The sequence below is a fragment of the Rhinolophus hipposideros genome, assembly GCF_964194185.1.
Source record: "Rhinolophus hipposideros genome assembly, chromosome: 14".
Classification (NCBI taxonomy): domain Eukaryota; kingdom Metazoa; phylum Chordata; class Mammalia; order Chiroptera; family Rhinolophidae; genus Rhinolophus; species Rhinolophus hipposideros.
In genome coordinates this window covers 8,801,886-8,826,675 of record NC_138060.1, presented here as the reverse complement: position 1 = coordinate 8,826,675, position 24,790 = coordinate 8,801,886, and the positions used below count along the sequence as shown (strand labels likewise).

The 24,790-nt window shown below is 36.8% G+C and overlaps 1 protein-coding gene across 24 annotated transcripts in view; it reads right to left on the bottom strand.

Annotated features, from left to right (window-relative positions):
- The window catches only part of MAGI1 (membrane associated guanylate kinase, WW and PDZ domain containing 1), a 573,273-nt gene that overhangs the window by 77,911 nt on the left and 470,572 nt on the right, over nucleotides 1-24,790 (bottom strand). For 10 of the 24 annotated variants that reach the window (XM_081071390.1, XM_081071399.1, XM_081071382.1 and 7 more), the window contains 4 exons: nucleotides 14,139-14,221; nucleotides 8,855-8,893; nucleotides 3,079-3,136; nucleotides 561-691 (listed from right to left, as the gene is read on the bottom strand). In XM_081071390.1, coding sequence (XP_080927516.1) covers nucleotides 561-691; nucleotides 3,079-3,136; nucleotides 8,855-8,893; nucleotides 14,139-14,221 — 311 coding nt within the window. The remainder of the gene's footprint in view (nucleotides 1-560; nucleotides 692-3,078; nucleotides 3,137-8,854; nucleotides 8,894-14,138; nucleotides 14,222-24,790) is intronic. The other 14 variants (XM_081071398.1, XM_081071395.1, XM_081071402.1 and 11 more) reach the window with 2 other exon arrangements.

Here is a 24,790-nt window from a genome sequence, read left to right as displayed (position 1 = left end):
TTTTTGTTAAAATAAGCATATTTGTTCATTTCTAGAAAATGTCTGCTCAGTGTTTATCGCTGAGAATGGGTTGGGAGTGCACAGGGGAGAACTGAATGTTCTACTCTCCTGAATTGTTCTTATTTTTGCAAAGAGCATGAATTAACTTGTAATTTTTATAAAGCACTCAAGTTATCAGTTTTTTTGTGATGTTTACAGGTAAATACTCCTAAAATTAAAAGTCAGTTTCACACTCCCCCGATAACTCCTCAAGTCCTAAAAGTGGTGTGCAAATGCTGCTGGGGCAAGAGAATTCTTTCACCACCAGAAAGTTCTCCACTCTAAAGACAGCTCCTTTCTAAATTACAGTGAAGATTTTGGTGCCTTTGAATTGGGCCCCCACTTGAGCTGTCTGGGTCCCAGGGCAGGGAACTCTAGCTGCTCTGTATTGGGGCCCCAAGACATCACATGCTCTGATGGCAAAAGGATGGGATCACCCAGGCCGATTCTGACCACACGGGGGTGTCAGTGCCCAGGCTTCGCCCTGCGCTGCTCTGCCCACAGAGGGAGATGAAGCCAACCTTCTGGCTGCTGGGGCTGCGGCTGCTGGGGCTGTGGCTGCTGCTGCTGCTGCTGCTGCTGCTGCTCAAGCTGCTTCTTCCGTTTGGCTTCTAAAACTGGGTTCTCATACTGTGTCTTCCTGTTGATGTGGCTGGAGCAGAAGGCACATAGTATGGTTAGGAAACATTTCATCCCACAAGCAAAATGCCCATCAGGCCAAGTACCACTATTAGAACTGAGCAAAGCAGGTGGTCTGAGATGTTGACCATCTTGTGACAAAATGTGCAGTTAGGAAGAAGAAATAAAAATGAATGATTTCCAATACTGACTGCTCAATGCACCAAGCATTGCGCTGTGACTTTTACATGCTTGTTATTTTAAAATCTCCAATAAACGCCAGGAGTTAGGTCCTATTTTTATTTATATTTAATGGCTAAAAAAAGTAAACTTCTGAGCAGTTAAGTAATAAGTCACCTAACATAATATAGCTAGCAAACAGTAAAGAGGCATGCAAGGTCAGGTCTGTCTGCTTTCAAATCCCAGGGCTCCCAAATGTTTAAGGAATCACCTGACAGGGCAAGTTGCTTTAATTCAACAAGAAACAGATTATAGAACTGTTAAAACATGAGATTAAAGTGGAAATGTGCTGCTGTCTCTAACACACAATGCTAAAACTGCTGTATAACTTTCTATGATAGAGTTCACCGAAGCTTACGCACTCACCCTAATGGCAAAGTGAAAGAAGGAATCTACCAACATCTGTCAACTATTCTCATGAACAAACATGGAGTTGGGATTAAAAGTGTAAGCCTTGGGCAAAAGGACTCCAAATGCAACTAAGCTAAGCAAATATGACATGTTCAAAGTGACAAAGACCCAGATACTTCAGGTGGCTCCAAAACTCAAGGCCACGGCAAAACAAACACATCCTCCTCCGCCCCACCCCACACACGTACATACACATACATACATAGGAACACATAGAGAGTTTTTGGTCACGGCCTTATTTATTGTGCGTGTATGTACATACACACGTTATATAAACAGTCACAAACATAGCATTTTTTTTCTTTCTTCATCAAAATCATACTTCACTAGAAGTTTGGGAATATACCTATTGTGATTATTTAGAATCAAAATGCTTTTTAAAGCCAGGCTTTATTTTCTAAAGGCAAGCTTGTCAAATAGGTGGATAGTCTGATTCCCCTTGATTCCTATCGCAGGACTACTAGTGTATTTCCTAATTCTGTAGGCAATTTCATGCTAAGGAATAGTCTAATGTAACAGGCACCTGGGTCTGTAAAAACAAAGGGAGGAGCACTGTATAGTAAGGTAACAGCGGGTCCCTCAAACCAAGTTTCTTCACCCATTAAAGCTGTCCTTACCTGTTCCTTTTCTCTTAACACACACATTAGCTGAGGGAGAACTCAAAATGAGCCCCAAATAGGCAAGAACCCCACTGTTCATCTGCAAGAAAGATGATCTGAAGGACACACAAAGGAATTTTATTTTGTGAAGGTCAGAGAAACCACTGAGCTGGACTCCCTGATGCTCCCCCTCACTCATCCTTCTTGCTACATAAAGAGGTGGCAATGTGACACTTGCTATATTGAACTTGTAACTTTTTACAATAAGACGCTGAGCATTTTACGACCTGGCCTTTTTCATCATATGTTCTTATCACCAGGATATCTATTATACAGATGACTTCTCATTGCCAGCAGTGTGAGGGATAGAAACATTGGCAGTGATCTTCATTGTGGCAGCTAAAATTATGATGACAGAACATTTATATGACATTTGTTTCCTTCAAAGTATCTTTTATTAGCTATTCCTCATCTTTTTCAAAGGAAATGATACAAGGCATATTTATTCAATGTTTAATTGCTTGAGTTTTTTAAAAAAATGTTTTTAAAAGGACAAAATGTATGTCCAATGCTACAATAAGGTACATAGTAAAGAGGATGATAAGGGTTTGAGACACTTAAAAATGGAAATCAGGAGCCAAGTGTATAGTCCCCAGGCAAGGGAGAGACAAAGAGACATATAAGATCTTACATGTTAGGCTAGTGTTCTCAATTTCTTTCTTAATCTTGGCAACATTTCATACATGATCAAGATTTGTCTGATCTTTTTAGAAAGTTTGAATGAATAAATAATTATGAAGAATTTCAGACCTGGGCATGCAAAAAGTAGGCAAAAATGTCCTCCTCTTGAAGACAGCTCCTACTCATTTGGTCTATTGAATCCTTGCTTTTTTACTATTTACTAAGTACATGAAATTCATCAGGACTAGGTTGGGCCTTGATAATACGGTAGTAAACAAAAGACGCAGCTCTAGCCCTCATGTATTTTATAATTTGCTGTCTTCAGATTTTCTGAATATTTTCTCATGCATTAAAATATACATATATATTTTCATTATAAAATTGTTCTTATTATTTAGTTTATACCTTATAACGATGGCGAATGCTGTTCAGCATAAATGTACATAATTACGTAGGATACAAACAAAAGTGTGGATTAACAGGCACTTACTCTACATAGTAGACACCATAGACAGGATCTTCAATCTTTTCCCAACCAGCAGGCAGTTCTAAAAAATAAAAGAACATTTAGAACAAGAAGAACATATTCTTAAAGAACCTAGGGATTGTTAACAAGTTAGGCTAAAAGAGAAAGACTCATAAAAATGCCTTAAATCCAATTAAAACTGTATGTCCTAAAAGAAAAGCAAGCATTATTTTTCTTTTATCAGTTTATTTTTCTACACGAAAAACAATTCTTTACTGATATGTTACACAAGCAAATGAAACTAATAAAATACATTCCTGGGTGCATTCATTCTAAATCAACTATTAAATTCGATTTTAATAAAAATATAGTTAAAATTTGCCTTTGAACGCCTAGCTCCTATCTTAAATATTTATAGTTTTCTCATTTTACTTCTAGACTAACATCACAAAAGCAAAATAGGATAAAAATTAATGCTTCTTTTCATTTTCAATACAATAGTGCTGTTGTTGCTCTTCCTGGAATAAAATAAAATTTACATCTTATTTTCTCCCTGTTCCTAATTAAAATGCTACTGAGTCAGTAAAAATGCCCAGATGGACTTGGGTTTTCAAATTACATGCATCTATCACTCAACTGCTATATTTGGATATGCCTATCCTACTTCACCAGCGTTTACCTACAAAAGCAAAAAGACAGGTCTTACTCTCCAAGAACTCACTAGATTTTATTCCTTTAAATGTGGTGGTAAAATGGCATTGGGGGACGTATGTGTCTTTCTGAAAACTCAACTGTGCTCTACTGGACTTTATTGTAAGGTTTCATATCAAAGGTTTGAACTTTACTAACAAGGTTACAGTGAGTTCTGTTACAGCAAGAATCTATTGTGAAAAAGCCCATCGCATCAGATAATTTGACCTGGTGAAAGAAGCATCGACCCTGTTTCCCCGAAAATAAGACCTAGCTAGACAATCAGCTCTAGTGCGTCTTTTGGAGCAAAAAGTAATATAAGACCTGCTATTATATTACATTATATTATATTATATTATATTATATTATATTATATTATATTATACCGGGTCTTATAGTAAATAAGATATTATATATTACATTATATAATATCTCATATAATATATTAATTATATTAATACATTATTAATTATATTATATTATATTACATTATATTATACCGGGTCTTATAGTAAAATAAGACCTGGTCTTATAGTAAAATAAGACCTGGTCTTATAGTAAAATAAGACCTGGTCTTATAGTAAAATAAGACCTGGTCTTATAGTAAAATAAGACCTGGTCTTATATTAATTTTTGCTCCAAAAGATGCATTAGAGCTGATTGTCTCGCTATTTTTGGGGAAACACAGTAGGTTGTGTTTTGTGTCATTAAACAATTCTGTCAGGCAGAGAATAATCACTCAATTTGAAAGCCACCCAGATACAGACATAAGTAAAGCAAGCTCGTATAATACAGTGCTCCAAAGTAACTCATTATGTGTAGAAACAGCTATTAAGATCAACTTGAATGGAATATTACAAATGCTTGAGATATCACTTGAAATCTAGATTTCAATCTTGAAATACTAGATTTTTTTTTTTTTTTTACTTCCAGGAATCACGTGGTCACTACTTTCAAACAGTGACCGTTTCATCAGTGCACAGGGCTTCCCACAAACAGCTCCATACTACAATGGAGTCATGCACGTGCACCCAAACACACACAGGCTAATTGCTTCAGGTTTATGTTTTGCTCAAATTTGGCTGCACATCAAGGCAATTAATTTCATGGTTTTTGCTCCATGTTATATGTTTGCAAACAAAAAGACAAGGTTTTCTCCTTTTTTCTAATTTTTTTTTTTAAACAGCAGGTTTGAAAGAAGTTTTTGAATTCTGGGAGACATAAGCTACTAAATAAAATGCAAGACAGGTCCAATTTGCAGATGTTGATACAACCTGGCCTTTTTATATGCAGTCTCGCAGACTAATGCAAATCAAATGACAGGGAAATGGTTTCCCCTTACAAAGCTGGAAATTACCATTTAAATTAAAACGAACCAAGAAAATATTTCCAAAGAGTTGGGAAAGCGAAGATTAAAAAAATGCAAATTGGTGCACAGTTGTATATTTGTTCTGGCATGGCAGCAGAACCGGTGAGTGTGAGGGGATTGACCACATTATGTTTAATGAACCAAGCCTGTTTTCAAAACCTGCAACCTTAAATATTTGGCCCTATTTAGATAAAATAGGAAAAACATTAAGAATTCAGTTCATTCCATTATTAATTTGTGAAACATTTATTGAGTGCTGACTGTCTGCCTGACAGTGAGCTAGGCACCAGGACACACGGATAATTACAAGAGCACCATCTGAGCAGACGATTCAAACACCACACAGTAAGTGCTCCGATGGACATCTGAGAAGGGTGTAAGAAGCCACTTCTGACTTTGTTCTGTCACCCAGTCAGAGAATGAGGTCGTTCAACTAGTATTTCTGCACATTTGGAAATGTAAACACATCTTCTGGTACAGATTAGCAAACTCCAAAAATTTTCTAGTTTTTCAACCTAAAACTCATTTAAAATTGAAAAGACAGATATCTTACTTCCAAAGTGGTGATTAATTTGACAGGAATTAGTCTCCTAATGCTTAAAATAGAAATGGGTCATCCATTTAAAAAAGGAAGATGTTTGTCCTCGAATTTGCCATTTGGTTCTAAAAACTGAAAATGGAAGAAAATGTTGAAGCTCAGAAAAAGATGACGTTACACTTATTTTTTTAAAACTAAACACTCTGAAGATGCCTGAAGAACCATACTCCTCTCCCACCTTGTTTAACAACCGCCGGACATCAAACCAGACTGTACAACCCTTTTGGGGTAGCCCAGACCTGGGACTGAGCCACCTCTTAAGTCGGGAGTTGGGCTAGTTACTTAACATCTTGGAACCACATCTATATCTTCGGTTTACCTCAAAGAGCAACTGCAGATTAAATGAGGATGCCTGTAAAACATTTTGCACAGCACCTGGCCGGCACACAGACTCCAAAAATGGCAACTGTTCTAGGAAAGCAGAAAAGGAATGGGACAGATTTGTATGGTCTATCTGCTTGCTATTCCTGCCTCTGAAAACCTCATGCTGTACTGATTTTCACCACAGAAGCAAATAGGAAGCAGTCAGATGTTCTAAGTTCTTTTCAAAAGGGATTTGTCAGCACACAGATTGAAAGTCATGTTCATAATCAGAGATAAATTTCAAAGCCGTGACTTAGTTTTGCTTGGGAGAAAACCTTATTTCCTCATCTCTACCTCTCGTAGTTGGTTTCAGCACACAAATACCCCGTAATTCCAAAGGAAGGTTCTATGAGTGCTTTTCAATTCTGGGGAGACGTCTACAGAGGATGTGAGGAATTCTGCAAACCCAAAGTGCATAATGGAGCTACTGACCCAGCTCAAACAACAGAATTCAGAAATGACAACTCTATAATCAAATGATCTGTGTCTAACACTCCTGCCAACAGCCCCCGCCTCTCAGAGGCAGATTATAGAGAGGGTTTCCCTGTCACATCTGGAATTGTATTATCGTTCTCTGAAAACCTGACAGTTGCTGTTGTTTGAAATTAAGACCCTCTTATTAAGAAAATGGGCAATGAGCTGGTCAACAGAATCTGGAGTGAATGCAAAAGAAAAGTCTATGTGTGTGTGTGTGCGTGTGTCTGTGCGTGTGTGTGTGAGTGTGTTCACATGCACTTACACCACTCTTTATACAGTGGATACGTGCAAGCAAAAACCAAGAGTCTATCTCTACTCCACCCACAGGGACACAATTAGGTCATTTCTACAGAGTATGTTTTTCTCTCCTGTCTCGTATTAAAGGTAAGAAGTACCACAAGGAAATACTGAAAAGTCCAACAAGAGGGAATTAGGAAATAAAGAATAAAACTGGTAAAAACAACAATATGAGCTGATCATAGGGACAAATGTTAAGGCAAAAACATGAAGTTTCCTTGACAAGCACCACGGGAGCTCCTCTTTCAGCCCCTCTTTACAGATAAGGAAAGGGAAGCTAAGAGAAGGTGAACAACTTGCCCAAGGTAATGAAGCCAGTAAGTGGAGGAGCCCGGGTAGCAGGCCGGCCGCCCTGTCTGACCCCAAAGACAGACAGCTCCTCCACTTCACCAAACCACCTCCGACTGTTGCCATGACCCTCATGAGAAGGGATGCTGTGCGCCATTACAACTTATTTTTTAGAGCCTGTAACAGCATAGGAAAGTTCCCACAATATTACAGTTACATGGGCAAAAAGAAAACAGACACTTGTTCCCTAAAAATTTCAACATTCCAACTTCCACAGAATCAAATAAATCCGTGCTCCTGCACATGGCCGCGTTATGTCCCCCAGCTGCCCAGACAGCACTGGTCACTCACATGTTAGGCAGCAAGACTGGTTTCAACTGGTTCAGCATACAATTAAGGCACTTATGTCTGCAAAAACTCGTTCTATATTTTTCAATTCCTTTATCTAATATCACTAGATTGATACCTTTTTAAAAAATAAAATTAGTTTCCAATTGTTCTACTACACAGGCTGAATCTCACATCATCCCCACTGCAACGACCACAAAGAGACAACTTAGTGAACATTTAAAAATAGATCTATCAATATTTATTGAGCATCGCTGGCATATCCAGCAATCACAACAGGATATGTTCCAAACATTAAGAAAAAGAGAGGTAAATTCTATCATAACTCTTTTGTTATATGATTATCTTTACCTATATAACAAAAGCAAAATTGAATGAAAACAATAATCTGTATTAAATATGTATATTTCCAGTTCTTAAGACAATCTTAAAAATGCTAGGTTGATTCAATAATCTCAGTACAGTTCCATTCACATTGATATTAAATAATTTTCTATTTAAAAAAAGTACTATGGTCAATTTTCAATCATGTAGGCTTTCTTGTGCAATTCAGCCAAAATCTGTACTTTCCCATCTGTGGAGGCATCAGATGGAATGGAAACTATTGTTAACATTGTTCAAAGAGAAACATAAAACATTAAATTTAGCAGGGGACATAATTCAATATATTCCAATAGCAAAGATAAAAGAGTTGGCATTATCTGCTAATGTAAATTATTTCTAAACTACAACAGCTAGGGTAGTCAAGACTTGATTTATATTGATATATACACTCTAAAGAAAATGGCACATATGAACCCAGCATCTGGCTTTCAAGCCATTCACTACAGTTACAAGTGACTTAATCACAACACAACACTAAAAATATTAACTATTCAGTTAATCATTTAAATTACTATATTGCTGTCACTCGCATAAAGATCCTTAAATTAGTCTGGTAGGCTTTTGTTTCTTTTGCTGTGCTTTTTCGTATTACCCATGTAGATTACCAGCCACACCAAACAAACAAACAAAAAAATGAGGCTGAAATCTGTTTTATGAGAGTTCAAGGGACGTGACAAGCATCTATGACTTCAGTTTTTTCCTTGATCTTCAAATTACAAGAATGCCTTGCACTGATTGGCTAATTCTCGTTCTAGTCTCAACTCACTCAGACCTTTTCTTTGTAGACACAATTTATTACAACTCTGTGTGATTCCTGCAGTCGGACACATGGGTGGTCAGAACGACCTTTCATGGACAAGCTGGAATGAAAATCATAATTGGAGAAGTGCAAACTAAAGAAACGGAGAGATTAAGCAATTCACTGGAGACAAAAGCATTCAGGGCAAATCATGCATCAGCAGCAGCAGCAGGTGGGCAGGCGTTACCTAGTTCACTGTCCAGCTCCTCCGTGTGGACACCTTCTTCTCCAAAGGAATAGCAGGAATGAGACAGAAAAGAGAGAAAGAAAAATTCAGACACCAGCACCAAGAAAGGAATTCCCCTCAGAAAAACAGCAGCAAACACATCACTTTATTTTGTCCTTACCTGCATTGTGGCTTATTTCATTGGCTTGGCTAATAAACTCGAGACCTCAGTGTAAATCACAAAACGGTAAGAGCTGATATTGGTAACATAATTATAGGGCTCATTTCCTTGCATGTCGAAATCGGGTTTGATTGGTTGTAAAAGATGATAAATACCTTTGCAGTTTCACTGTTCTTAAGTGAAGAGTCACTTATTACAGACCTTATTTCAAGCAAACAAAGCTGTTAGACCTTTAAATATTAGTCCTTTTAATCCTTCAATAAGCCTCTAATCAGCAAGACAATTATACTCACAATTAGAGCATTACTTAACTTATAAGTAATACTGCTGCCTGGAAAATAGGAGGTGAGGTCAAATTGAGAATGCAGATTGTAAAATGAGCTACACTTCAATCTCTTTAAAAAGGGGTTAGAAAGATGAATTACTTCATGATGATGTGCATTAGGGAAGGAAAGCTTGAAGGCTGCCCCAAAGGAGGCAGTTTACTTTATATAAGATTTCCAAATCAAACAGCTCAGACATATTGGAATGAAAATTTTCTCAATAATTTCAGTGAGCAAAACAAGTCAAGATCCTTTCCATTCCATCCCCTTCCTGCTGTCAGTAAAAGGTTTTGTCACTGCTAAGGAGAGAACATGGGACCGCACACAACAAATCATTTCATGTTTACAGCCTCTCCTGCAACAGAGCAGGTGACTGTCCCCCTCACTGGAAGCACCACAAAACCAGGGAGCGAGCCTGTTTTTACACTGTAAGTTGCTCAGCGCCCAGTGTCGTGTGGGTACATGATAGAGACTAAACATTTCTCAAATTGATGAATGAATACACAAATGAATCAATTATTGACTTTAGTAACCAACATGGTCCTACACACCTTGTAAACTCTTGATTTAAAAACTCTACAACTGGCAGTAAGTTTTGACACAGACATAATTTCTTAAAAAGGGAATATGATCTATATAAAATCTTTCATGACAATGCCCACTTGGATATTATTTAATAATGTCGTTGGGAGCATTCATTCATTCCCTCAATAACTGTTTAATGAGAACTACTATGTGCCAGTCGTTATGCTTGGGGACAGAGATTCAAAATGAGCACAGTCACACATATCTCTATCCTTTCGCAGCAGACAAATCCAAACTCACATAAATAAAAACTAAACTAAAACTGCAATCTTTTCTAGAGTAAAACACATAACAGAGTGACCTAATCATACCTGGGGATAAGGGCATAGAAACAGTCCCTGAGTTATAATCTGAAGGATGTGAAATATTTCACAGAAAGACTTAAAGTACAAAATGACTAGAATTTAAGCTCTCCAAGAGCACGGTTTTCTGTTTATTGGGATCACTGGTAATCTGAAGTTCCTAAAACACACTTCACATATAAACAGATGTGGAATTTGGAAGTATTTTCACAAGAGCAAACTGCACATCTAACTGGCCTGGAGCAGGAACTTGATGAGGACCAGCGGGAGTGACGGGCAGAGAGTGGACAGCAGCGAGAAGGAGATGAGCGGTAGAGGCTGAACCACATCAAGCGTGGAGAGGCAGGCTCAGGACTTGGCATATACTGAGCAGACCAGACAGCCACTGAACAGGGCTTGAGGGGGTGGTCAGTGAGTCCACAGTCTAAAACACTGCTCTGAGTACAGTGCGAGGAGGAGAGTGGGCAAGAGTCCGGGTGGAAGAGGAGCGTGGCCTGGACGAGGATGGTAGAGGTGGCCAAGAAAATAGGGAATGGACTGCAGAGGTATCGGGAGGCCAAGTGAACTCAGCTCGGAGAGGGGTTAAAAATGGGTGTGAAGAAAAGTAACAGGTGAAGGGGGACTTCTGAGTATGCATGACTTTACCCTCAACTGAAATAGGAAACACAGAGGACCAGGTTTCAGAGGGAAAGATCGTTAGTTGGGTTTTAATCATATTGAGTTTCAAGTCTCTTTGGGACAGTTGGTGTGATCGATCAGGCAGATTAAAATATTGGCCTGGAGCTCAAAGGCAAGTTCAAAGGCTTCTTAATTGAGTGAAATACATAGAAATGACGAAAGGAGCTATACACTGAAAATCAAAATCCCAAACTAGTTGCTCAATTTTGGAGATAGGAAATTGAAAATAAAAAGTTTTTAAAATAAGTATGATGCTATACTGTTACCTTCCACGTTTTTATTACCTACAGAGAGGAGAAAGAAACACAGGAACAATTTTGCAACCAACAAATGTTATTCTTCTTTGTGACATGGTATAAACAACAACACAAGGCAGCTTTGTGTTAACTGGCAACAGAAGACCCAAGTACGGGACTTACATTTCTCACTGTGGAACTATCTGGCAATCTTGTTATATATTTATACTGCTGGTGTATACAGGCAGACAGACATACACGTAATTTCTACTATGAAAGGACTATATAAATCCTAATGTTGAAGGATAATTACTAAACTAAACATATTTGGTATGAATACATACTTTTTCTAAGGAAATAACATTAACATCAATGATAAGAATCCGAAGAATTTAACAATTACTAGATTTGGTAACAAAACCATTCAGTAATTCTTTTACTGCATTAACAGTTTTTCTCAGTAAAAGTTATTAGAGTTTTCTACCACCTATAAAATTATATTAACAGGTATTTCCATACATTCCCAGTATAATTATAATGGACACTGACACTGAAGATCTTATAGCAATGAGAGGATCTAAAGTGACTTCAAAATCATCAGGTCATCAAGTAAAGTTTAAATTTTGTTCCATGAAGTTTTATAGTAGAATGAATTTTATGTTCTGATCTTTGAAAATTGGTCACATTTGACTAATCGGGACAGTCCATTATCCATCTCATAAGCATGCAAAATAATCCAGGTGACAACACAGCTGTTCCATTCCTTCTTCAGGACCAGGACTAAGCAACCAGAATAAAATGAGTATCTCAGTCATGCCCCTGCAGTGAAAAGGCTTTGTACTTCCACTTGAAGTCAGTCACATAAATGTAAACATGAAAGTCTATGTTCATTTCATGTAATCTGTGATCCAGATACAATGATGGATCTTGAGTACAAGGTTTTGACAGTATTGTAATTTACTGGCTCACATTTTCAAATAAACTTCAACTGCACACACACACACACACACACACACACACACACACCATACACATGTGTAGATATATACTTACACACCCAATTCTGCCTGAGGATAAATTAATAAAGATCCAGTATCTTACAGTAAAACATGTATTCTATAATTATACTAATTCAAATGCCAGAAATGAATAATGAGTAGCAATGCAAACTATTTCTCTTTTAATTCGTTCATACCAAAAAGTAATTTTGGTAGAACATGGGATAGACTTCAGTGTACTGAAAAGGAACACATTTGTTCAGTCTCAATTTTTTTTTTCATTTTGGAAGAGTAATTAAAAATCCCAAAGCCTTGAAATAAACTTTTTTAAATAGTAACTTTTATAACCAGTTGATTCTTTTTAGAGATTAACAAGGAGAGTGGGGCTAGGGTAACACCTGAGACTCTTTCTTGGAAGAACACACTTTCCAAGTACTTAAGATATACTCTAAGTTACACAGCGATTCTCAAACAAGTCAAGATCTGCTTTCCCTACATCAAGACTTGGGAAGTAATAGTTATGAAACATGAAGAGTTTTAAAAAAGCTACTGATCTTTTCCTCTAAGACTTTCATAATGTAGGAGTAGAGTCCAATAGGTAGATGTTTAGTTTTAGAGACATTCTAGAGTTTTCTCCAAGGTCCTGCAGGCAGAGCTTGTATCTTCATTTGAATAATTTCTGGCTGTGGATAGTTCCATTGCCAATGGAGATATGACAATGCATCTGCCTTTATGTGTAAACAAATCATTCTTTTATAACAATTCTACTGATTTCCCTTCTGCTTTTGGAAACCAGAGTGCATTTACTAGAAATTGGATTACCTTGTAGTTTATTTATTTATTTTCATTTATTTATGTTTCAATGAGCTCTAAGCCTGTAGGATCTGTGCTAAACCCAGGTAAATAGTGTAACGGCTGAACTAAATTGTAGGACACGCAGGTGGTGTCTACAGAGAATAGGAGGACTGCCCCGTGTGGGAAACCCCCACACATATGGTGTCAGAAGTGAAGGATTCTGGAAGTTGATAGAAAACTGTTTTTCCTTTCATAGACCATGGGACTCTTGTACCACAAAGTACAAAGAAGGATATCCATTATAAGCATCTCTTTTGTTATTTATAGTATTCTGAGAGTTCAAATAGATTTCGAAATTGTTCAAATACGGTTGATATTTGGGATTCAGGGAAATGAATAAGATTTTCCCCAGAGACTGCATTTTATATAGAAATGGGAATGAACTCAAAAAACAAATACTTGATAATTACCAAATTTTAAAAGGGCATACAATGGAAGGAATTCAGAAATCATTCTCAAAGAGGTAGCAGAATAATGAGAGAGTAGAGTCGCCACAGTGGGTATGCGACAGTGAAAATGAACGGTGCTGTCCCTGCTCTCGGGGAATTGTAGGACGGAGAGAGGAGACTCATTACGGTGCCTAATCCAGTCGGCAGTGGGTAAGGTGGTCAGGGAAGATTTCCAGAGAAAGGTACTACCTATGCTGAGACTGAAAGGAAGAACAAACGTGATGCGTGATGTTCCAATCAGAGGCAACGTCACGTAAGAAGGCAAAGGGTGCACATGTTTAGATCAAGTCACGGGAGCAATCACAGTCCCATTGCATTGAGTCCCCAATCGCAGTGACTGTAAACAGATATGAGAAAACAGAAAAGAAATAGGCAGAGACTATTTCTGCTTATTTGGAAGACGTCTAAGGGGTGAAACTGAGGCTTTCATCCTAGAAAAACCAAAGGAAAAACAACCTCAACCCTACCCAAAGAAAGCTCTTCAACCTTTCCCTTATACTTGCCTTGCATATGGCCAAGAATTTTGAAACTGAAAGTTAGATTGATGATATTTTTGGGCAGCTGACCTAGAATAGGTCCAGATTATCTTTTAAAAACTCTTTGTTGAAACCTGGTTGACCTTTGCTATAATTCTTTAAAATTTGCATGTCTGAACAAACACCCAACTCACTTAAACCAAGACCTTCCAAGCCCCTTACCATCATCTTCACACTCTTCCAGAGGCTTCTGCTGCTTGTTCAGGCACCGAGGGTCTAACCAGGATGTTGTTTTTGTGTTATGGCTGAAATCCAGAAACAAAAACAAGAAATATGTTTGAAAAGAAAAAGGAAAAAGCTCAATGACAAAAGAATTACATACTCTTGAACATTTGCTCTGCAACCAATCAAAGATACTTTCAAACAGCAAACCCACACCAGAAGAGAGCCTGAGTTTGGAATTATAAAATGGCTTAGGAAAGATCTCAGGCAGGCTTTTAACTTATCTAAGATATAATCATTCCATTATTGAAAGCTGAAATTGGAACACCAGTTTTATTTTTGAAAAATGAGTTCCAAATGACACCCCTTGTCTACACTGTCTACTGCTGTCTACTTATTTTAGCCTTCACATCTGCTGAAGAGCAAACTTCAATTTATTTTCAATTTGCTATCACTTAAATCTTGAATGCTGGAATTCACAAAGAAGGCTGCTCTTTCACTCATTCTTTTATATAAGGATTCTCATGACAGTGTGAAATTACCTCAATTCATGCAAGTGGCTCACAGCTGCTAACATGTATCATTAATCACAGCGCCCGAAACTATGCTTCAGATATAGTGAAGGCAACCCCAAATTATCTATCATAAATTTCTATTTATGGGCCAAGAAAATCTTTGGAGAAGTTAAACATGTCACCCAACCACCTTCTGGAGGCCATAGCCCAACTCTAGATGAAGTGTTTCAACCGACACTGACTGAGCCCTTGAAGGTCTGAAAGAGCAGGAACATTCCCAAGAATACTGCCCTTCGTCCTGTTAGAAATGTCACGAGAAGGATGGAAACACTTGATCTGAAGCACAGCAATACACTGGGTCAAAGTTTTGCCTGAGCTCCCAGTCACTGCATGCAAGCTAAACAGGAGGGGCAAAGGACTGCAAATCCAGTAGTTTATACTGCAAACCAGAAACGAAAGCAAGACATTAAAAATAATTTTTTTGGAAATCTGAAGTTTGGGTTGTAAACATGTTGAAAATCGCCAGTTCTTTGTCTTAGATTTAAATCTTATTAAGTATTGAAAAATAATATGCCTTAAGTGAAAAACAGAATGCGCAAATGTATACACTGAGTTAAAAGAAAAAACTGAGTTAAAAGGAAAAACAGAAAGGTAATATAGTAACAACTGTCACCATCAATACTACTTATTAGCTCACTTACGAGGTGTGATCAAACCAATACAGTGAATGTTTAAACAAACAAAAAAATTTATTACGGTAAAAGATGCATTGCCATTAAATCCCTCTCAAAATACTCCCCTCTCCCTTTGAGCAAACTTATCCCATTGTTCTGGCCACTTTCTGACGTAGTTCTGGAAGTCCTCTTTTTTTTTTTTTTTTTTTTAATTTATTGGGGTGACAATTGTTAGTAAATTTACATAGATTTCAGGTTTACAATTCTGTATTACATCATCTATAAATCCCATTGTGTGTTCACCAACCAGAGTCAGTTCTCCTTCCATCACCATATATTTGATCCCCCTTACCCTCATTACCCACCCCCCACCCCCTTACCCTCTGGTAACCACTAAATTATTGTCTGTGTCTATGAGTTTTTCTTTCTCATTTGTTTGTCTTGTTCTTTTGTTGTTTTTGGTTTATATACCACATATCAGTGAAATCATAGAGTTCTCTGCTTCTTCTGTCTGACTTATTTCACTTAGCATTATACTCTCAAGATCCATCCATGTTGTCACAAATGCTCCTGTATCATCTTTCCTTAACGCCGAATAGTATTCCATTGTGTATATGTACCACAACTTCTTTATCCATTCATCTAGCGAACAACCATCTATCTTGGTTATTTCCATGTCTTGGCCACCATAAACAAAGCTGCAATGAACATTGAAGAGCACACGTGTCTTTATAGAGAAATGTTTTCAGATTTTTTGGGTAGATACCCAGGAGAGCGATTGCTGGGTCATATGGTAATTCTATTCATAATTTCTTGAGGAACCTCCACACTGCCTTCCATAGCGGCTGCACCAATCTGCATTCCCACCAACAGTGTATGAGAGTTCCTTTTTCTCCACAGCCATTCTGACTGGGGTGAGGTGATATCTCATTGTGGTTTTCATTTGCATTTCTCTGATGATTAGCGATGTTGAGCATTTTTTCATATGTCTATTTGCCATTTGTATATCCTCTTTGGAGAAATGTCTCTTCAGGTCCTCTGTCCATTTTTCAATTGGGTTGTTTGTTTTTTTGTTGTTGAATTTCATGAGTTCCTTGTATATTTTGGATATTAGCCCCTTATCAGAGGCACTGCTTGCAAAAATCTTCTCCCATTCAGTTGGTTGCCTCATTATTTTGTCAATTGTTTCTTTTGCTGTGCAGAAGCTTTTAAATTTCATATAATCCCATTTGTTTATTTTAGTTTTTACTTCCATTGCCTTTGGAGTCAAATTCATAAAATGCTCTTTGAACCCAAGGTCCATAAGTTTAGTACCTATGTTTTCTTCTATGCAGTTTATTGTGTCAGGTCTTATGCTTAATTCTTTGATCCATTTTGAATTAATTTTGGTACATGGTGACAGACAGCAGTACAGTTTCATTCTTTTGCACGTAGCTATCCAATTCTGCCAACACCATTTATTGAAGAGGCTGTCTTTCCTCCATTGTATGTTTTTAGCTTCTTTGTCAAAAATTATCTGTCCATATTTATGTGGTTTTATTTCTGGGTTCTCAATTCTACTCCATTGGTCTATGTGTCTGTTTTTCCGCCAATACCAAGCTGTTTTGATTATTGTAGCCCTGTAGTACAAGCAAAAATCAGGGAGTGTGATACCTCCCGTATTGTTCTTTTTTTTAAATATTGCTTTGGCTATTCGGGGTCTTTTGTGGTTCCAAACAAATCTGATGATTTTTTTGCTCTATTTCTTTAAAAATTGCCATTGGGATTTTGATGGGGATTGCATTAAATCTGTATATGGCTTTGGGTAATATGGCCATTTTAACTATGTTGATTTTTCCAATCCATGAGCATGGAATGTCTTTCCATTTCTTTGTGTCTTCTTTCATTTCTTTCAAAAATGTCTTATAGTTTTCAGCATATAAATCCTTCACATCCTTGGTTAAGTTTATTCCTAGGTATTTTATTATTTTTGCTGCAATTGCAAAAGGAATTGTTTTCTCTATTTCTTTTTCTGAGATTTCATTGTTGGTATATAGGAAAGCAATGGACTTTTGTACGTTGATTTTGTAGCCAGCGACTTTACTGTATTCATTGATTGTTTCTAATAGCTTTTTGGTGGAGTCTTTAGGGTTTTCTATATATAGCGTCATGTCATCTGCAAAGAGTGACAATTTAACTTCTTCATTCCCAATTTGGATGCCTTTTATTTCTTTCTCTTGCCTCATTGCTCTGGCAAGGAGGAAGTCCTCTTTTGTGAGTGTCTTTAGTTGGCTGTCGTGGCTACCTCGATGTCCTGAATTATTTCGACTTTGGGGAAGAGCCAAAAGTCGCATGGTGCCAGATCCGGTGAATAAGGTAGATGAGGACACACCGGTATGTTTTATTTGACAGAAATGCTGTACCAGAAGCGATGTGTGACACGGAATGTTGTCATAATGGAGGATGATTTATGGCATACTTCAAAACACACCTCTCAACCGTAGCTCACACCTAACTGACTGCACCAAACAAGTTGAAGCTTGTCACACATTGTTACTAAGATTCTATGTACTGCTCCCTGTATTGAAGATCCCTGCCTTTCTGTTGGATGGCACTTGGCAGCAGCATTCACCGTATTTTGTGATCACACCAGATAAGCTCTGTGTCATGTATCGCTTCTGGTATGGCAATGTCCGTCAAATAAAAACATTACGGTGTATCCTTATCCACCTTATTCACTGGCCCTGGCACCTTGTGACTTCTGGCTCTTCCCTCAAATCAAAATGACCATGAAAGGTAAATGTTTTGAATCGATTCAGGACATTGAGGCAGCCATGACAGCACAACCAAAGACACTCACAAAAGAAGACTTCCAGAACTGCTTCAGTAAGTGGAAAGAATGATGGGATAAGTGTGTTCGAAGTGAGGGGGAATATTTTGAGGGGGATTAATGACAATGTGTCTTTTTCTGTAATACATTTTTAAAAATGTACATGTTCACCATATTGTTTGATCAGACCTCATATTCTAGAATTTTCTGTACAATTCTTAAAATTTTCTACATGGTCATATAATCTGCAAAGAGGGATAGTTCTATTCCTTCCCTTTCAATCTTTGTCTTTTATTTCCTTTTATTGATTTATTATCTTGGCTAGAACTTACAGTACGATGTTGAATTAAGAGTGGTGAGAGCTAATATCCTTGGCTTATTCTCAGTCTTGCAGAAAAAACATATTGTCTTTCACCATTAAGTATAATGTTAGCTGTAGGTTTTTTGTAGATGCTATTTATCAAGTCAAGAAAATTACCCCATTCTTATTTTTCTAATAATTTTTTTCATGAATGAGTGCTGAATTTTGTCAAAAGCTTTTAGTGCATTGATGATTATGATTGTGTGATTTTCTTCTTTAGTCTCTTAATATGGTGGATCACATTGATAATAATTTCAAATATTGAGCTAGTCTTGCATCCCTGGAATAATTCCCACTTACTTGGTCATGGTGTATAATTCTTTTTCTAAATTATTGAATATTATTTGCTAATGTTTTGTTATAGATTTTTGCATCTATATTCATGAGGATATTGCTCGGCAGTTTTCTTTTTTCTTGCACAGTCCCTGTTTGTTTTTGGTAACAAGGTAACACTAGCTTCATGAACATATTTTACAATCTAGAATCTCTTTTAGAAAATAGAATCTCTTCTATTTTCAGGAAGAGATTGTGTAGAAATCGAATTCTTCTTTGACTGTTTCTCTAGTGAAACCATCTCGGCCTGGAGATTTCTTTTTCATGAGCATTTAAATTACAAATTCATTTTCCTTAATAGTTACAGGGCTATTTATATTATTTGTTCCTTATTGGATGAGTTGTGGTAGTTCACACTTCCTGAGGAAATGGTCCATTTCATGTAAGTTGTCAAATTTATGTATGCAGACTTGTGGGCAGCATCCTCTTATCTTTTTGATGTCTTCAAGATCTGAGGCAATTCTTTATTTAGTTCCTAATAATGGTAACTTGTGCCGTCTCTAATTTTTTTCCTTTGTCAGTTTTGCCAGAGGTTCTTCAATTTCATTAATCTTTTTCAAGAATTAGCTGTTTGTTTCATTGATTTTCTCCACTGTTTTTGTTTTAGATTTCATTGAACTCTGCTTTTTATTATTTCCTTCCATTTATTTATTTCATGTTTAATTTGCTATTGTTTTTCTGGGTTCTTGAGTTGAGTGCTTAGATTGTTTAATATAGATTTTTCTTCTTTTTCATTGGTTTAATGCTATAAATTTACCTTTTATCACTGCTTTGGCTGTGCCCCACCTATTTTGAGATGCTGTTTTTCATTTTTATTCAGGTCAAAGTATTTTTTAAACTTCTCTTGAGACTTCCTGTTTGACCCATAGATTATTCAGAAGTGTGTTATTTAGTTTCTAAGTGTTTAGAGATTTTCCTACTTTACCTGTCATTAATATGCAACTCTATTTCTTCTGATTAATGTTTCAAGATACATTTTTCCAGACTTTTACTTTCAATTTAACAATATAGTTTTATTTGAAATACGTTTTGGTAAAAAGTATATTGTTTGTTCATATTTGTTAATCTCTTTGCCATTCTCTATCTTTTAACTGATGTATTTAAATTTGTTTAATATAATTATTGATACATAAGAACATAAGTCTTCTATTTTGTTTTCTGTTTTCTATTTGTTCTCTTTTCCCCACCATGTGAGAACACAGCGAGAAGACAGCTGTCTATGAACCAGGAAGTGAACTCTCACCAGACGCAGAATCTGCCATCATCTTGATCTTGAATTTCCCAATGTCTAGAACTGTGAGAAATAAATTTTTGTGGTTTAAGCCACCTGGTCTATGCTGTTTTTGTTATAGCAGGCCAAACACACTAACTATATCATCTCTCACTACATATAGTCACATATAACTATATATAACACACACACATATATATCTTTTAACTCTTTCGCACTTATAATAAAATTGTCTTAAATATTTTCTCTACATACATTTAAAAACGTATTAGATGGTGTTATAATTTTTACTTCAACCCTTAACCTAACTAGAAAACTTAAGAGAAGTGTATTTTATTTACCTATATTTTAACTTTCTTTTGTTCTTTCTTCCTTTCTGATGTTCTAAGATTATTTTTTTATTATTTTATTTTTGTTTACAGAATATCGTTTAGCCATTCATTTAATACAAGCTTGCTGGTGACAAATTCTTTTAGTTTTCCTTCATCTAACAATGTCTTGGTTTCCCCCCTCATTTTCACTGGATATTATTTTCACTGGATATAGAATTGTGGGTTGCTTCTTTTTCTTCAGCACATGAAAAATGCTGTGCTGCTTCCTTCTGACCTGTGGCTTCTAATAAAATATATGCTGTCATTTGAATTGTTTCACTAACATAAGGAATGTGTCATTTCTCTGTTTTCAAGATTTTTCTTTATTTTCACAAGTTTGACAATGATGTGTCTTGGTATAGTTTTTTGAGGGGGGACAAGGGTTATCCCGTTTGAGACCACTAAGCTTCTCTGTGGATTTATTTCTTTGGCCAAATTTGGAGGATTTTGTTTTTCAAGTACTTTGTTACACCCACCCATTTTCAGTTCTCCTGGGACTCTGATGACGCAAATATTAGATCTTCCATTATTGCTTCAAAGGTTCCTGAAGCTCTGTTCAATTTTTATGTAGTGTATTCTCTCTGTTGTTCTTATTGGGTAATTTCTATTTTCTGCCTTCAAGTTTACTGATTCTTTCCTCTCTCCCCTCCAGTCTGTTGTTGAAGCCATCTACAGAGTCTTTTATTTTGATTATTGTATTTTTCTGTCCATAATTTCCATTTTTTATGTCTTCTGTTTCTTTTCTGAGACTTATTTTTTGCTGAAACTTTCTATTGTTTTCAAGCATGTTTATAATTGTTCATTAAAGACTTTCATGATGGCTGCTTTGAAATCTTTGTCAGATCATTGTAATGTCTGTCATCTTGGTGTTGGCATCTACTGATTATCTTTATTGACTCAATTTGAGATATTTTCTGACTTTTGATATAACAAGGGGATTTTTATTAAAACCTGAACATTTATGCATAGCATTCTAGAGCTCATTTAAATCTTCCATTTTAGGTTTCCTTCCCTGACACTGCTCAAGTAGGGGGAGGGTTGGTGCCACCTCTTACTTCTCAGTTGGGGTTCAAGTCCAGCATCCCAGTTTGGTCTTCATTGACACCCAAGGGGGTGAGGAGCTTCTGGTTTCTGCTGGGTGGAGATGGGAGTTCCAGCTTCCCACTAGATCTCCACTGATACCAGCTTAGCTGGGAGGGGAAGGAATGTCTCATTACTGCTCCCGGCTTGTTGCTACTGACTCCATGGCGGGGGCTCTTTACCACTGGATGGTGGTAAAAGCCCTGATGTTCCATCACATCTCCTCTGATGCCACCCTGGTGGGTAGGGAGAGGCTGCCTCATACAGCCAGGTCAGGGTGAGAGTCCAAGCTTTACCCGTCATGGCCTCCACTGAGTCCAAGTGGGGAAAGGAGGAGTGCTTATTACTGCCTGGCCACAATCCAAGTCCCAGCTCTTTCTGAGCTCTTTTTGATAGTACCACAGCAGAGAGGTTTGGGCTCCTAGTTATAGCCCATAGAGGGTAGACGACTTGGCTTTCCACCTGACCTTTGCTGGCAGGGCTGAGGGAACACAGGATTTTCTGGGCTGTTGGCTGGAATCCAGCAGTTATTGAATGCAAGTGTACTGTCTTGTAGAATGCCCTTTCCCTGGTCCTTTTGCTAGAGAGAGTAGGCCTTTATTAGAGCTTATTTTTGTCTGTGTGTGTGTGTCTCCACCTGTTGGTATTTCTGGGTTACTGGTTTGATTTCTTCAGCTCAAGTCTGGGGCAAACGAGGTAAAAAGAAAACTCAAGGAACTCACCGTCTGTATTCCTTTGACCCTAAAATCCTTAGCCAGTCTGCCTTAGTTTTTCTTCCTTTTAAAGTCTTATATTTGTTTTCTATTTAATGTTCAAGGTTTATGTCAGTCCATGCTTGATTTTTAATGTTCTTTTAAAATTCCAGCATTTCTTAGATTTCTCATAAAGTAAATATTCACACACATACATAAAACAAGGTACTTCTGATTTCATAGAAATTTAATTTTGCTATTCAGTGTAAGATACTCGAAGATGAAGTTCTTCAGAATGAAGAACACCTGAAAACGAATTAACCTGGATATATAATTTAGGCTAAAATATAAATGGTGCTTATCTAATAACTTAATATCTATGTAATTTGATAGCAGTGGACCAAATGCCGCAGTTGTCATAAGCCACACTTTTGCATAATTTTTCTAATAAATATTAGGCCCATGTTTAATATAAAACATTAGCATCAGTTAAAAGCTAAATTAGGTTATGAAAAGTAAGGAAATCACTGCACTCTCCTATAAGTAAACCAGAGTCTTGGGTCTTCAGTAACCATCAAAATAACCAACTTTCTTTTTTCAAATTTATCAAGTCAGTATTTAGCAAAATTATTGGTACGTTCTTTTCCAAGAATTAGAGTTTCACATATTACTCTGTATATATTGTATACTGTATATATATTCCTCTGTTATGTTTTCCTTCGCTCAATACAATGTTTCATTACTAATGGACATAATATTGAAGGCAATTTATTACAAAAGGTTAAGTACAAAATCCTAAACCTAGAGTTGACATCCAACCTTAAAACATTTAAACTCCTCTGTAATAACCAAACTTTGATGACAAAAACGGTAACAGTCACAATAATGCTCACTAATTAGTACTAGCCCAAGTACTTTACATCCACTATCTCATCTTGAGACAGGTTAGTTAGCAAGATGTAAGGTAGACAGGGAGGTCCCTGGTGACATAAACAAAAGGCAGCCATATCCTGAAACTCCAGTTTTGGAATGTCTCCTTCACTCCAGGACAAAGATATGAGGATGTGTCTTGAGGTTAATAAATTATCTCACAAATCCCTTTTGGCCCACAAGGGAGCAGATCTGATAGATAAGAATGGGCTCGTTAATCCCTTTAGGGTGGGCAAACAGGACAAACCTGATAGATGAATTCTATTAGAAGGCACCAGCCCCTTTCTCCAAGCAGGCAAAGAAAGGCATAAAATGCAGAGCCTTTGCCCCACGTTGGGCAACCTGGTCAGGAGCCCTCTCGTTCTGAGAGCTACGACTCTTTACTCTGTACTTTTAATAAACTATCCTCTTTTACAACTCCTCGCCTCTCCTTGGTCTGTGCTTCCATTCTTGGTTTGACGAGACGCGATCCCGGCACAAAGAAAATATCCTACATCAATCTGATTCTCACGACAGTGACACGGCAGGTCGGATTCATAATGTTCAGTCCTTTCACAGATATGGAAAATTGAGAGTCAAAGAAGTAAGCACAACTAGTAAGTGGTGGGAACAATATGACTTTTTAGGTGAGCTCTTAACCGCTCTACTTCCCTGACTCCCAGGGAAAAAACTCCATCTTCCATTCCTGTCTTTAATAAGCATTTGTCGTTAACATGAAGACGGAAACGAGGACTGTCCCCTCTTTCTAGACGGAAAATAACACAGGAGCTCTCATTCACTAGAAATCTCAGATTTCCTAGGTCGGTTCTGAAAGAGGTATTCTGAGACCTAAGCCTTTTCCATCTCTCCCACCTCTTTAGGAAAAATTATACTTTCTTACCCTCAGTGATTTTTCAATTACAAAATATATGCTCAAAAATACATTTGAATGGAAATAAATATTCAAGCCAAAGAGAAATGTATAATGGGATTATAAAGTAAGTTACTTAAATTCCTTATTCAAATTCAAGTGTTAAGATATTTCTAGAGTTTTTCTATACATATAACTATATCTACATATTCACAAACAAATGTACACATATATACACCTAGCATAATACCCATATATTTTACAAAAGTGAGAAACTTCATATATTGTTCTGCAATTCCCCCTTTTGTTATTGTTCACTGAACAGAGGAATTTCGATTTCAATCTGTTTGAATATAACAGATTTACCTATACTTTTATTTATTTTGTAGTTTAATTTGGCCATTTTGTTTTTTCCTTTTCAGTGGTACATAAAACTATGGTGAATCTTAATAGACAATCTTAATAATAGAGCCAAAGAACAGCATTTTAAAAATTTACTATTGTTGGTTAGGAAATTACAATCTTAGATTTCTTAGTATGGTTTCAATCATAAGTATTTTTATCCTTTTCAATAAAGGTTATTTATTAAATGTTTAACTATATAGTATTATCTGTTATAATTTTGAAAGACTTCATATCTATATATTCTCAAACTTCAATCAACATGCCTTGCACCATGTAAAAAATTAGCTTAAAATGAATCATAGATCTAAATGTAATATGGAAACTATAAAACTTCTAAAAGAAATAGAGCAGACTGCTTTATTACTGAGTTAAACAAAGATCTCTTAGCTACTACACTAAAA